Below are 16,410 nucleotides of genomic sequence, written 5' to 3'. Positions count from 1 at the left end.
AGGACCCTGGGTTAGAGAAAGGACAAGGCACAGGGAAGAAAGAGCGACCTTTTAGGCACTGACTGGCCAGTTGGAGAAATCAGATATACGCAAACGAGCAGCTCCAGGCAGTAAGTGCTGACAGCTCCCCGAGGTCATGGACAGTAAGCCACGGGTCAGTGTCGGGGCCTCAGGCTGAGAGGCCACGCGTTCTGACCTTGTCATAAGCAAGAACTAATTATCTGCACAGGCGCTGCGCCACAGAAAACAGAGACCAGGCTCGCTTTAAACCCCCCTCTGCCCCCCAGTAACCGGGTGTTACCCAAGTCCAACATATCGTGGGTCCTGGCTGTGACCAGCCACCTTTTGCTTCACTGTCAAGAGATATACCAGAGTAAACATTTGGGTAGAGAAAAAGAATTTTAAAACAGAAAAGCCATTTCAGTGCAAGTGTGTCTCTGACAGGGGGAGTCCTTCCTAAAAGATTTTCAGGAAGAGATTAGGGAAACATGGTGACTATAATCTATCAAAGCCAAATAAAAACGCCTTCAATAAAGCCCACTCCACATGAGGCTATTAAGGAAACCCAATCACCACATGGTGGAGAATAAAACCTGTCATTCACTGAAGGACAGAAGAGTGATTCGGGTAGAGAGCAAGAAGAAAGAGACTGTGCTTGGATACCACAAGACTGACACTGGGGGAGCCCGGGAAAAGCAGCCCAGGAACAGTAGGGTTCTAATGAACCATCTGTAAAGTGGGAGAGAGTATCAAAGGGAGAAAAATAAAATTTTCTAATGATAAATGAGAGTGGTTTTCTAACAAGGATGGACCACGATAGAGGCTAAAGGGGTTGTTTGTAATGAAGGATGTCTACACCAGGATTGAGCCATTGCAGACAAGTCTATGGAGAAGTCCCTTACCCGCACTCCTACAGGGGGAAACGGGGAGCAACAGTGATCACTTATAAAAAGGGGCATGGGATAGGATATGAACCTCACACAGACATCGTGATCAAGTAGTATATAGCAATCGCTGTGGTCAAAATTATAGCAAAAGCTTACTTCTCAGGACTTCCCTGGTGTCACAGTGGTTAAGAATCTGCCTGCCAACGCAGGGGACACAGGTTCAAATCCTGGTCCAGGAAGATCCCACATGCCACGAAGCAACTAAGCCCGTGCACCACAACTACTGAGCTTGCACTCTAGAGCTCATGAGCCACACCTACTGAGCCCATGTGCCACAACTACTGAAGCCTGCGTGCCTAGAGCCTATGCTCCGCAACAAGAGAAGCCACCGCAATGAGAAGCCCGTGCACCACAACGAAGAGTAGCCCCCGCTCACCGCAGCTAGAGAGAGCCCACGTGCAGCAACGAAGACCCAATGCAGCCAAAAAAAAAAAAAATTAATAAGAAAAAAAAGCTTAACTTCTCTATACAGCTTCATTTATCTCTTCTATGAAAATATGCTCCTTTGTTTCTGTGTGAATATTCATGAATCATATTATAAAATATTTACAACTTCTCCATAACATCACCACATCTTCAGTTATTAAGACCTAAAGTTTTGTATTTCGTAGACCAGTAAAAATTTCAAAAAATTCAAGGCAGACAAAAATAAATAAATAAATTTACCCAAAAAAATGAAAGAAAGGGGGGAGGGGAGAAGGGGGAAAGGAAGGAAGGGAGGAAGAAACATAGCATTTAGAATTTTTTTTTCCAATAATGAAGACGGGACTAGGCAGGAAGGAAGGCTCAGCATGAATAAACTATCACTTGCACAAGTGTATGTAATAGAAAGACTCTGGATAACACCGACCCAGAGGAAATCATCAAACAGGGATAGAGACACGGAGGAAACAAAGCCTCTGCAGCCAAGAGTGGAGAGTAAACTGCAGAATGTCTGCCCCCTGCCCACCCCCTGCCCACCCCGTGCATTCGCAGGCCCCCTGAACAGGGCACCACCAGCGAGACAGGACAGGCATCTCCGGAGACCAAAGGAAAGTGGAGCTTCTTCGAGCACTGGTCCAGGTGTGTACTTTTTAATTAATATATTTAAATCAGATTAAATAGGTACAGGATTCATATGGGCTCCCTCCAGTGGGTCCAGCAAACACATGAAATCTGCTATCTTTAATGTCTCAATAAATGTTTTCCAAAAATTTAGTTTCGAAGCTATAGAACAGTGGTTCTCAAACTTTTCAGTCTCAGAGATCCTTCTACGCTCCAAAAACTCCATAACATCTTGATTCCTTTGCAAACACTGGTGACGCCTGTGCCACCACCACTCGCCCTGCCTTCACCTCACAGGAAATCACTGTCTTGCTTTCGGTGTTTATCGTTCCCATGTACTTTTTTCACACCTACCTACAAATTTATGTAACAAAAAAACTGTGGTACCTACATATTTATGCAACAAAAAAACTGTGTGGCTGTGGTGTGCATGCATGCGTGTGTGTGGAGGAGGAGCTGGAGCTAGTGCACGCAGACAGAGAGCGAGAGGGAAGGAGCACAGACTAAGCACACAGTGAGAGCACGTATTGTTGGGCACATTTTGAAATACCTATTAGAAAGATATCCTAGTTCAGTATCACTCATAATTTATTTGCTTCTCTCAACGTTTTATTAAAACCTCATCCAAGCTGACATGGTACCTCTAGTTTATTTATGTTAACTGCTGTGAAGCACTCAATGCACAATTAGAGCCCATTGTCCTTTATTTGTAACACCTAGAAGAAAAATGCCAGATCCCAGAGCGCACAATTTGAGAAAGAAAAAAAAAAAAGGAAAACTACCAAATAACTCTACAAAGTGGTGGCAACTACATACGCTCCCCGTCGAAGGGTGTAAGATTTATGGTTCCTCTAGATACTCGGTATTGTCAAGATTATTAAATTTTGCTAATCTAATCGGTTTGTAAGAATATCTGGTTGCTTTAATTTGCATTTCCTTATTTACCGATAAAACCGATCCTTGTTTACTGGCTGATCTCATGCTTCTTCCATCAACAGGCTGTTAATGTTCTTTGCCCATTTTTCTTTCTTAAAAAAAAATTACACGATCGATTTATAAAAAGGGTATGTCATTTTAAATAGTAATAAAAGCACATACGTGTTTGCTCACCACCCATATCCATTTTCAGAAAAGAGAAAAGTACCAAAAACTTTGCAGCCCCTTGCATGCCCGTACCTGATCACAATCCCCTGCCACTCCTTGTAGAGGTAACAACCAAACTTAATGTTTAAATTATTCCCTTGCTTTCCATAACTTGTCCACACATGCACAAACCCCAAAATAATATATTGGTTAGCTCTGCCCATGTCTTAAACTTTACATAAATGCAATCATACAATGTCAGCTTTTAAAACTTTCTTTGCCTAATGCTACTTTCTATGTTCATTCATGTTAATGTATTTGGTTGTGATTTATTCATTTTCACAGATATATGAATACCATACCACATTGATAGTGCTATGAACATTCTCATCTATCTGCTGATAGAAGCACTCAAGACGCATCTGAACTACACACTTGAGAGTGGGGTTCCAGGTGTGGGTTTTATACTCCCTCAGAGCATTCTCACGGCTCCACATATCGGCCAACTCTTGGTATTTCAGATTTTTTCTTACTGGATTCTTTTTATCATACTGAGACCTTTATATTTGATCAACACTAACCCTTTGTTAGTTATATGCACAGCAGATTTCTCCACCCAGCCTGATGCTTGCCTTTTAACTTTCTTTAAGAATTCTTTTATTAGGTGTTAAGTTTTACCTTAACGCAGTCAACTTTAAAATTTTTCTTCCACTAAGGATTTTTCTTGTTTAGGAATTCTCGATTTAAGAGACTGTGTTCTACCCACAAGGTGATAACAATAATCTCTTGTATTTTCTTTTCAAGTTTTGAAGACTTCCTTTTCACAAATGGATTGTGAAACCATCCAGAGTTGAATTTTGCATTTGGTGTGAGGTAGAGACCAAGTGTTCTTTCCTCTACAGACAACTGTCTCAGAGCAATTCATGTGGAATCCATCATCTCCCCACTTATTAACATCACTTCCATTTTATAATGAAAACGAACTCCCAAATATGAGGAGAGCTGTTTCAATGTTCTCTATTTGACTAAACTTGTGCCAATGCAAAACCATCTTAATAACTGGAGCATTATGAGTCTTGATGCTTGGTAAGGCATGTCCCCTTACACTGGTGCGCTTAAATTATTTTCTGGCTATTTGTAAACTTGCTCTTCCTATAAATTTGAAAATCAGTCCTTCAACTTCTGCAAAACACGCAGTAGACATTTTTATTAGATTTCCGATGAATTTATAGATTGATTTTCGGAAAGCTAGCATCTTCATGAATCTAGGAACATGGTATATCGTTCCTTTGTCTCTCCTTCCTTTCCTTTGTCTCTTCTTCCTTTACGTCTTTTAATAATATCTGATAATTTTATCTACAAGTATATTGAACATCTTCTGCAACAATGATACCTAGATTCTTTGAAGTTTTAGTTGATGTTATGAATAAAATCTTTATTCCATTTTATTTTCTAACTGGCTATTACCTGTAGATAAGAAATGTATTTTTGTATATTGTCTTTGTATCCAACAGCACTGCTGAACTCTCTTATTAGCACTAATAATTGATCTGGATATCTATTCAATTTCCTAGGTAGCCCATCATGTCATCCATAAATGAAGCAGCTTTATCTCATGTTTCCCAATGCTTAGATCTTCATTTCTCTTTCTGGTTTACTGCATAAACTAGAACCTCCCACACAGTGATGGCAAGCAACCCTGAATTGTTGCTAATTTGATGGGACTGTTTATAATGATTCACCACTAATCATGATGTATGCTGTGAGTGCTTGACAAATATCATTCATAATGTTAAGGAAGTTCCCTTCTGTTCCTAGCTTGCTAGAAGTTTTTATCATATTAATGTCATCAAATGCTTTTTTAACGTCCTAAAACATTAAATGCCACCAAATGATTTTCCCACATCTACTGAGGTGATCACATGCTTTTTCCCCTTGTATCAGTTAATATCATACAATGTAATACATGCATAGTAATAATGTGGTAGGACACAATACTCCAACAAATTACATTTGCAAACATTTCATTTAATAATTCTGTACCTGTTCATTAGAAATGAGAATAATCTGTGTTCATAAAGATGAAACCTCTAATATTATCTTTTTTATCTAATTTGTTATTAACAAGTCTAACATGAAATGAGTTTGATAGGTCCCTCTTTTTCTGTTTTTTGAGAAAGACTACAAGTCTTTCAGATTTTATAAAACCTCACAGTAAAATCATCTCAGAATGATGGAAGAGAGGCTATTAATTCTAGATTTAATCGGTTTCAATTTTCTACTGAATGTAACCTGTGCTCACGCTCTAGTGTTTAGTATCTCCCGCCTCCCGTTATTTTTTTAATCTTAACTGTTGTCTTCCCCGTGAAACCAGGGACCTCCTCGTGACTGTGTGATACCTTCTTACAGCCCCGGATCCCAGTTCATGTTCAGCAAAATTTTTTTTTTTTATTGACAGACTGACTGATCCCAATGTTTTCCTTCAGTCTTTTTCTTCGAACTTTTATTAGGAAAATTTCAAACACATGCAAAAATAGAAAGGATAATGTTGGATTCATCATGTATCCAACACCCGGCTTCAATAATTGACAATTCATGACCAATCCTCTTACATTCATCCCCAGACACCTACCCCTCATTATTTCGAAGAAAATCCAGACATCATTTTGCTCACGTGTATTTCAATATGTATCTCTGAAAGAGAATGACTGTATAAAAATACACTACCATTGTTACACCTTAGAAAAGTAAAAATAAAGAACTCCTTAAATTCAAATATTCAGTTGGTGTTCAAATTTCCAATGGTCTCAAATCTTTTTTCTTGAAAGGTGTTTTCTCTTGATAGGATCTATACATTGTGATTGAGATCTGTCCTTTTAACCTACAGGCACCATCTACTGTTTTCCCCTTTTGTTTTCCTTGCTTTTATTTGAAGAAACTGAATCATTTATCCCATAGAGCAGTGCTTCTCAAACTGTCTACGGTAAAGAGACAGTTTTAGATTTCTAATCGGTCTCGAAATGATACACGGTGCTACTGCACAAAACCACCACCCAGACTGAGCACATGCAGCTCACCAAGAGCATCTGGGAACACCTGGACCAGTCTGCATGCAGATCCACAGAAGTCCTCTGACAACAGGCTTGACTATGACGGTCTAAACATTTCTAATCACTTACTTCTGATTCTTGCACTTATTTCATTATGGAGATCTCATCTTGAGGAACACTGCTGTAGAATTTCGTCAGGCTGGATTTTGCTTATCATATCTACATGGTATAGTTTACTGTGTTTCTCTGTCCTCTGTATCTCCTATAAATTTGGTTGTTGGATCTAGCTATTTGAACTGATTTAGGTCCAAAGTTTTGGGCAGGACTTCACAGGTGGCATTGTATTCTTCCATCAGGGGACACGTAAGTCTGGCTGCCCCGCTTTCTGTGATGGTAGTGGCCACTGGTGAACAGTGTTACCACCAGGACTTAATGTCAAACCCCTCTAGTCAATCTGGTTCCCACAGTTTGTTCTCTGGGAGACTCCTAAGGAAGTTCTCCTCTTCTCGGCCCCCGGCTTCCCCCACCGCCTCAGTTTCTGACACAGTGCAGATCTGCCAGCCAGCGGTGAAGCGCTTAGCGAGACGCTGTCAGCCAGGGTGCTGGAGAGTTGTCTGTGGTTTGGGGTTCTGCTATTCCAGGTGCTGTGTCTGTTTTGTAAGACTTGGGACTACTAAAAACTATACAACCCAATTCCCACTTTTGAGAACAATGTTGTTTGCTTTTAGCAGGGTTTTAATTTTTCTTAATAATATATTTAAAACGAAATGCATGGCCCGCACTTTTTTTTCGCTGCATCCCGTCCATTTTGCTTTATTAATGTTAACTGTGATGGTACAACTTAAGTGGGTCGACCAAGTTCCTACGTAATAAAGTGACTATTCCCCCCACGCCCGAGCAGTTTGAAGTGAGTATTTTCATTGTTGGTGAGTGATAAGTAACTTTTGATACATCCTAATCTTTCTCTTTAACCCATGAATCTATAGTTGTGAATCTTTAGATGGCTGAGGATATGGAAACTTCTTTATCCTTTTCTTAGTGCTTTCTACATCAACTACATTGTAGTCAGGCATGGTTCTATTAATGTTACTGATTCTTTGACATTTGTTTACGACTTCAACTGTCAACTAGTACATGGGCAACATGTTTTTTTAGAATTTATTTATTTATTTATTTTTGGCTGCGTTGGGTCTTCGTTGCTGCACGCAGGCTTCCTCTAGTTGCGGCAAGCAGGGGCTACTCTTTGTTGCGGTGCATGGGCTCCTCATTGCGGTGGCTTCTCTTGTTGTGGAGCACGGGCTCCAGGCATGTGGGCTTCAGTAGTTGTGGCACACGGACTCAGTAGTTGGGGCGCATGGGCTTAGTTGCTCCTCGGCATGTGGGATCTTCCCGGACCAGGGCTCAAACCCGTGTCTCCTGCACTGGCATGTGGATTATTAACCAATGAACCACTAGGGAAGCCCCTTATTTTTTTAAGTTATTCCATGTGACTATATACCTCCAGCTCTTGGGTACAGGATTTATGTATATGTCTGTCTGTCTGTCCAAACACACAGAAATACACACACACACACACACACACACACACACACACACACACAGTTACAGCATTTTAAACATAAACATAATCAAGCCTCTTAACCATATTTTTCAGATTTCCTGTATCTTTACTCACTTTGTCTGCTTAATCCATTGGTTTTCGATTGAGGTCATTTAAAATCTTCTACTATGATTATGAATTTGTCAAACTTAACTTTTATTTCTTTGGTTTCGGTTTCTATATTACGGCTATGATGTTGAGCACATTAAAATTCCTAAGTCATAAAGCATCCTGGTCGATGTATTATCCCTCTTTATTCATAGTTAATATTTCTTCCATATATTCTATTCTATCTAATATTAATAACTGCTTTACCAGCTTTCCTTTAGTAAGTATTTGCTTGATATATATTTTCCTGCCCTTTACTCTCAACCTCTGGTATGATTCTACTTCAGGTTTCTCTAATTGAAAAATGTCCAGTCTGATAATGTATGTCTTTAAATTGGTAAATTTAACACATTTATATTTGTGAATACTGATACATCTTACCTTGTCTCGAAACACAGAAGGGTTTTATTCACAATTAATAGTTAAATAAAATATACATTGTCATAGTTCATCCATTTCTGTGTTTATCCTTGTTCCTTTACCCCATACCTCTCTATGCACTTTCCTCCTTGCTGAAATATACCATGTAGTGATGAAAACAATGATTACCGAGATTATGAAATAACAGGAAAACTTTAAAGGATGACAATATAGTTTTGTAAATTATATATGTAGCATGATTAAAACTATTGAGAAAAATCCTATTCATAGGGTAATAAACTGAAAGAAGGAAACGAATGTTTTTGAGATTTAAGATTAGGTCAGACTTAGTACCAACACTATAGCTGAGGCCAGGAATCCACAAAGCTCCACCCCTCTCTCCCCAACACCGTTCCTGGAACTAAAGCCCCGCTTGGGTCCCAAGCAGCTCCTCTATGAAAAGCAACAGACCACAGTAGAACAGGTGACGTTCAGGGTTGACTCTGCCACCAGCTGGCTGGGTAATACTGGGCAAGTCGCTAACCTACTGGGGCTTCAGATTCCTCGTGGTTGAAGTGGAAATAATCTGTCTCACAAGTTTTTATTACGAGGAGTAAACGAAACACGGCACGTGGGATTACTTTATCAAACTATATTCTTAGACACATACGTGTACATGTGTGTGTGTGTAATCTTTCTAACTAGAAGCAGAATCTTTCTAGCTAGCGCCTGCTCCCCGCTAAACTGGACCAGACCCCGCGCAAGTGTGAAATGAGATGAAGTTAATTCCCTACCCGCTCCCTGTTTCCCACCGTCTAAGGGAGCCTGGATTTTTTCCACCACTAACACACCAGTGTGTGTCTCGCAGCTCCTCTCCTCTGCCATTCCCACGGCTTGCAGGCTTACCAACCAGGGAGCACCATCCTTGCTCATTTTTGTAATGAGATAAACTGGGCTGTGCACCTGCCACTGCCGTGACCTGGACACCCTGTCACTGGTGTCACACCTCCGCTGGCTCATTAGCTGTAGGTGATATTCCATCACTTGGTCATATTTCCCAGACTTCAACCTGTCTTTGTCCATTTCCCTTTTGTTTCCTAATAAATCTGTATCCTTGTTAATAGTTACTACTCCTAACACAGAAAATAGTCAGCTTTTCCTAGTAGCAAAAGCGCTCATCCAAGCAGCTCTGGGATCAAGCCTGGGTGGCCTTTTGTGTAAAGCTAATACCTATTTCTGAATTACCACGAATTCCCAGGAAGGCAGCACATCCTGAAGCTAACGGCCCTCTCTCCTAAAACACGACTCATTTAACACAACGCACGGCGGTTACTCACCAGCCTGAGGATCCTATACTGTTCCTGCTCATATCCGACAACCCACTAACCTGGTGTTTTGTGGGAAGGAGTTTTGTGACAATTATTCCCCCTGTTTCAGTGAACGTGTTTGGAAGAAGTACTATAGGAGCAATGCCTCATTAATTCCATTTGTTTCTCACATAAAAACAGAGACGGTTTTAAAATATGTTAATGAAAGACAAGTGATACTGCACGTTTTAGGAAATAGACTCACGCTTTAAGGAATATTCATAAATTGCCAAAAAAAGAAAAAAGCTGCGCACAATGTATTAGGGTGTCAGCTAACAGGCGCAAGGAGCTGGGTGCTTTAGAGAATGGCCGGAATATCAGACTTCCTGATCAAAAAGGCTCTATGCATCCAAACACGTATTTCAAGAAGAGCAATAATGAAAATGTCTCAAAAAGAAAACATGTAAAGCACCCACGGGTGTAAAGCAGGGGACGGTAAGGACAGAGAGCGGGACAAGAAGACAGCTTACAGGCTCAGCCGCTAAACCACCAGTCCCCAGGCTACCTAAGAAATTCATTCATGCCTAACACCAGGAACATGTAATTAACCTCCGCTAACTGAGATGTGGGGTAACCAGACCACGGGTCTCAGGGCTGCATCTCGAGTCATCCGGGACTGGCGGTAACTGTGAGCCACTGACTACCCACTCATAAGGAAAACCCAGAGACAGGCACGTTGGGACTGGAAGGAGAAGGACTGACACAAGGAAACAAAGGCCTGCCAATTTCTGCGGCTACTGACACAACACATCAGCCAGAAAACACTGAGCTCCGCCTACACAGAGGACGCCACCCAGGATGGATAACGCACAGGTGCAGAACACGGTCAAGGACCCCGTGGGGCTTGGCTGACATAAACCGCAGTGGCCTCCACGAGACCACACAGGCTGTCCTCCAAGCCCGAGAGGGGCCGCACTCACCTGGTGCCGGGAGAAGAGCCGCACGGCCTCCAGCTGGTGGAACACAGGGTGGTGCTGGGCGTCGATCTGGTCACGCCGGTACACGTCGCCCACCACCAAGAAGGCATCTAGCCCCGCGCGCAGCAGGTCCCACTGGTGCGCGGACGTGTGCGCGCGCAGCATGTGGGTCGCGTTCAGGTAATAGCTGTCGCCCTTCTTCCGGCTGGGGTGGTCGGCCGGGACGAGCAGGCTGTCGAAGTTCTGCCAGGTGGTGACCACCGGGGAGAGGTCGTCGTAGACAGAGAAGAGAGGCGTCCCCGAGCGGCCCACGTACTGCGCGTAGAAGTGCTGCTTCACCCTCTCCTTGATCAGCCACAGCGGGTGATGCGGCCGGTTGTGCAGGTTCCTGCCGACCCTGGACAGGACCTTGCGGGACAGGTTGCTGTAGCCATCCTGGGGGTAGGACTTGCCCAGCAGCTCCACCGTGCCGCCCAGGGCCCCGAGGGCTCCTCGGGTGGCGGGCTCCGGGGCAGCGGGCCTCGCGCCCGAGGCCTGATGCTCAGGGCCTCGGCAGACCCCGCTGGCCTTCCTCGCCAGGTGGACGCGCACCTGGGCAGCTCTCCTGAGAGCCCAGCAAACCATCGCAGCAACTCCTTTCACGGGTTCTGGAAAGAGCACACACATAAGCACCAGTCATGGTTCACTCTGCAGAAAGTAAGGGGTGGGGGGCGGGAGGGCCCTGTCTCCCACCAGCTCCCCACCACCCTACTGATGTCTGCCTCCCCCTCCGCCACTCAGAGCGAACAGCCAGTTAAGGAAATCTGCCCAGAGGCTTATACCCTCTGCTCCACATCAAGAGAATCACGGACGTCACGCTTAGATCCCTAATCTCTAGCTGTCCTCCCGAGTGTAAAGAAAATTTCCCTTATCAGGTCACATCATGTCCCGGACCCCTCACGCTGAATAAAACTATCAACGTGATGACTTTCTTTCTTTTTTAATTTATTTATTTTTTTGTTTTGTTTTTGGCTGCATGCGGGCTCTAGTTGCGGTGAGCGGGGGCTACTCTTCGTTGCGGTGCGTGGGCTTCTCACTGCAGTGGGTTCTCTTGTTGTGGAGCACGGGCTCTCGGCACGTGGGCTTCAGTAGCTGTGGTACGTGGGTTCAGTAGTTGTGGCTCGCGGGCTCTAGAGCGCAGGCTCTGTAGTTGTGGCTCGTGGGCTCTAGAGCACAGGCTCAGTAGTTGTGGCTCACGGGCTTAGTTGCTCCACGCATGTGGGATCTTCCCAGACCAGGGCTCGAACCTGTGTCCCCTGCATTGGCAGGTGGATTCTTCACCACTGCGCCACCAGGGAAGTCCCATGACTTTCTTTTATTTTGACTACTTTTGGGGGTCTCATTCCTTAAAGGAAACCCATGATTACGTCATGTCTCTGAAGGATGGAAGGAGAATGTCTGAAACGCCATCCTGCCCATTTCACCCTCGTTAACCACCAAGCTCTGCTCACTCCTGACAACATGTGACTTCTGATTAGTTCACCATATTACAGGATGACATGAGCAAAGCTTTTCTTTTGGATGTTTCCAATAAAATACACCAATTTAGGTAATCGCTATTTTTATGTGATTTTTTAAAAATAAAAATGAAAAACTTAAGGAAATATTACACAGAGTGATAGACTATACCAGTGGACAGCTGAAATTATTTTTATAGATGCAAATCTTTTCTGTCCTCACATCTGGTCATGTCATTTAAACTTAATACCATTGTAGGATCCCATCAATTACATGTCTCTTTTGTAAAAGAGCAACTTTCTACTGGGCACCCACAGGAAACCAGGAGCAGGCCTAAACTCACTTGGGAAGAGACGCAGAGCAGCCAGGACACAGCGTATTGACCAGATCTTCTTTTTAATGCCCAGAATTTAATAAGAAGAGGACCAGATTTCACAGCTGGAACTCACTCATAGGCTGTTCACATCAAAAATGAGGTGACAAAGATCCAGGTATAGCGGCCCAAACTCTAAGGTACAGGGAGTGTTAAGACAACACTGAAGGATTCTGGATACTTCTCTGCTGGTCCACGAGCAAGTTTAAATTGACTCGGGGATCTCAGGCATGAAGATCTTTAGAGGTCAAATCCCTAGGCTCATAAAAAATTTACCATGAACTTAAATCTGCCAAATAACATCTTCTAAAACGTGGCATTTTTACCCACTGGGCTACTATAAAGCATACAACCAGGTAGTGATTTGACTTCCAGGACTCTGCAATCATACCAAGAAAATGCCTAACTTCATGCTAATAAACTGCATTAGGAGGGAAGGACATTGCTCCACGCGACCATCCAAAGCACAGCGGGTATGTACCCAACAGCACAGCCCACCCAGCCTATGGAACCGAGACCTCCCAGATCCGAGTTAAACCACACGTGACACCTGGGGAGAGCCCCTTGGTCTGAGACGGCCGTCACGTTAGAAGCTCTCAAAGATACCCAGAAACTCTGTGGGTTTATTCATTTATGGCACTATTTTGTCAGAGCTGTTGCGAAAAGTGTTTTTGGCTGCACTTCGGTGGAAATCCATCTCCCCCCTCCACAGTGCTCAGCGGCCTGTCACTGCAGTGGATATAAATTTTAAATATGCCCGTGCCGCCTCCTGCGTCTCAGCACTAAGTCACGCTGGTCGGTTGTCAGCGACCCAGCTCAGCGCCCTTGGCAAGACACGACAAGCATCTCTCCCTTCCAAAGCCATGTGCTGTCACCAAGCTCAGGATTCTTCCAGGGAAGGTGCTCCTGAGGCCGTATTCATGGGCTGCCGACCCCCCTTTTTTCTGTTTCTGCTCCACACATGCCCATGCCCACCTGCACCCCCAGGCTCTGCTCCCACCTCGGTGGGAGCAGAGCCCATCCACACGTCCTTTCTTGGTCCTCCTGACCCCACCCCTAGCTTGCTAAGGAAAGTTTACTTTTCTTGTCCTTGTTTTCAGACTTTTTAATCTATCTGCTCAGCCCTCATCTGTCATTTCTCCCCACCCAAAACAATTTGTTTTTTTTTAATTATCATCTCTTACAGAGAGAGAATAATGACTATGCTAGATTTCCCACTGCCATCTGAAAAGTAAATGCCTTTCTTCTTTCCTCTGTCAAGTTTCTCTGTGAGAAAGTCCATCTGGAAAATACAGGAGACCCAGAAAGATAACACCGACCATGGTCCTGCCTCTATGGAAAGTGGTTTTCCATTTCATCCTTCCAACAACACTGTGAGGCAAGTATTACTCTTATTATTTTACAAAGAATCTAGGCCTCAATTAGATCTTGTAACTTGCAAAAACTCATACATCTACCTGTGAACCAAGTTCAGAACTCTGAGCAACTCAATTATTTCTCAGTCAAAACAGACCCAAGACTGTTACATTCAAATTACTTCTCTGTAATTACCTATCTTAACTTCTACCTTAACTGAGCAACTTAGATTATACCTCAATGCATTTTAAATACATGCATGAATAAATCAAAGAAAACACATTCGCTTAGATGGTGGAAATGAAATACCACTCAACTCAGGACCTGCGGGCCCAAACTGCCCATGCCCTGTTTTTGAAAATAACGTTTGGAAGAACCCAGTGATGCCCATTTGTTTACATATTGTCTGTGGAGGCTTTTCCACTACAAAGTCAGAGCTGAATAGTTGACTGTACCGCCCTCAAGGCCTAAAATACTTATTATCTTGTCCTTTACAGAAGAAGTTTGCTGAGCCCTGTTTTAGCTTAACTCACTGAAACGTTCTTCCACATTACTAAGAATACCTTCTGGCCACAAATACATGAGGATTATAGAGCCGCTGAAAGTAACAAACGCACAAATGTGAACATTAAATGTGTTCACTTTGGCACAGAAGCGATAGTGAGACGGACCGTGAAAAGAGTCAGTACAACATCACGGGCAAAGGCCACACTGAGCAGAGACACCCATGGGCTGTAACCCTAGGCCGGCCCCTTGGGCGCTCTGTGTATTATCCTTGGACACAGCATTTGACGTTTTTCGGCCCTCAAGCTTCTCATGTATAGATACAGAAAATAATACCTACCTCATAGTAAAAGGATTACACCGCATCCTGTTCATAATGCACTCAACTCATTGTCTAGTACGTAAGACACAAGATAAGTTGAATCAAAGGTTAAAAATGGCCCATAGACTTCTAGAGACCAGGTAACAGAGAAAGCAATACCACTGAGACAGAGAACATGGGATGAATTTTATTTGTTTGTCCAAATGATTTCCACATGTGTGTCTTTGGTTCGAGAGGGAAACAACTTTGGACGTGTTGAAGTTAAGTACGGGTGACAGAGCCATCTTACAATTTCTAGGACCCAGTCTGAGGTTTGCAAATAAGGTAAGAGCTCAGTACTAGCAATGGAGACCTTGGGATTTGTTTGTATAGAGGTAAGAGTTAATGTCGTAAGCATGTATAAGAACCCATTGGAAAGTGAGAGTAACAGCAGAAATGGGCAAAAGACAGAGCTCTTGGCAATTATCCTCTTTAAGAAGGATATATAAAGAGTAAAAGAACCAAAGGGTTCTCACAGAACCTAGGACAGGAAGTTTCTAGAAGGAAACCAAGGTTATTTCTGAACCAAGGGCCGCTGTACATACAATTCTTAATATGCTGTATTATTACCAACTGTCTGTCTTCCTGCTAGACTATGTGGTTCTTGAGAGTAGAAGACACACAACCCCTCTCTTTCCCAAATGACCGCGCACTCAGAGGCTAGCAGTACACCTGACACCAGGCAGAAGAGGAAGGGAGAAGAGAAAGTGGGAAAACAGAAAAGGATGGAAAGGAAATTGGCCAACAGGATCAAATGTAGCAAAGATGTTAGGCAGGGGGCAAAGTAAAGAACTATTTGACAAGACGACCATCAACAGGGCAATTTCAATGGCTGGGTGAAGACAGAAGTCAGATTAAAATGGGTTTACATGAATGGAACATATAAAAATGAATGAGAAAATGGATTAAAAATACTTTAAAACTTCTGAGACCAAAAGAAAGGACGTTAAGGGAACTTTCACTAGATGACCCCGATCTCCCAAGGAAAGCTTTAGACTTATAAAGAAAAATATTCTGTACAATCTCAACATTCACCAAGTAAATGTTATTTTGTCTGTTAGAATGAATGAATTTTGCAGCGGTTTAAACAGTCCTTCCTTCAATCTCCCTCAGTCTTGTGTGTAAAGGAGAAACTAATTAGTGGTAATTTCTCTAAAGCACAGTTAGCTTACCGAAAGGGCCATGGTACCCAAATGTGACCCACATGTGGTTATGGCCATGCAAAAGAGATCAGGTGCGTCCCATTAATCTGCAGAGACAGGGCTGAAACAGCATCTGCCCAGAAAAATGAAGCTGGGCCCAGTCAATACACAGCTTATATACTGTACTGGACTAAATAACGGCAGGGAAACAGCCAATTTCCATTAACTTTTGCTCAAAAAGAGCGGGCAAAGAGTGTTTTTGTTCCTGCTGAATGCAAAGAAAATGTCTCTAAAAAGGCCGTTCCCTGTGTCACTGGTGCAGCCTTTCTGGGCAGCCATCTAGCACTAGCAAGAGACTCAAACCTGTTCATACCCTTTGGCACGGTAATTACCCTTCAAGGAATTATCACAAGAAATAATGCAAATTAAGACAGAAGTGAAACACAAAGAAGTTTCATTACAGTGTGATTTATAATACAGAAAAATTACAAACAACATAAACTTTCCCCAGAGAGGGGGATATTAAGTAAATTATAGTAGAACCATACAGTAAAACATTGTGCAGTCATAAAGTGTAATGGTTGCAAAGAGCTTTAATGACATAACTACATACTGACAAAGTGATAAATAGAATATAAAAATGTATGAGATGATCTTAACTATATAAATATATATATATATATATATATATATATATATAT

The 16,410-nt window shown here is 42.8% G+C and overlaps 1 protein-coding gene across 1 annotated transcript in view; it reads right to left on the bottom strand.

Moving 5' to 3' along the window:
• The window catches only part of FARS2 (phenylalanyl-tRNA synthetase 2, mitochondrial), a gene marked incomplete at its 5' end in the record, with an annotated part of 313,564 nt that extends 302,464 nt beyond the window's left edge, over window positions 1–11,100 (bottom strand). Inside the window, one exon of the mRNA XM_082664360.1 lies at window positions 10,480–11,100. Coding sequence (XP_082520486.1) covers window positions 10,480–11,100 — 621 coding nt within the window. The remainder of the gene's footprint in view (window positions 1–10,479) is intronic.
• Window positions 11,101–16,410: the final 5,310 nt, after the last annotated feature.

The sequence above is a fragment of the Grampus griseus genome (assembly GCF_964374135.1).
Source record: "Grampus griseus genome assembly, chromosome: 10".
In the NCBI taxonomy this organism is placed as follows: Eukaryota; Metazoa; Chordata; class Mammalia; order Artiodactyla; family Delphinidae; genus Grampus; species Grampus griseus.
The sequence above is the reverse complement of the archived record's forward strand: the minus strand, read 5'-3'. Positions and strand labels throughout refer to the sequence as shown.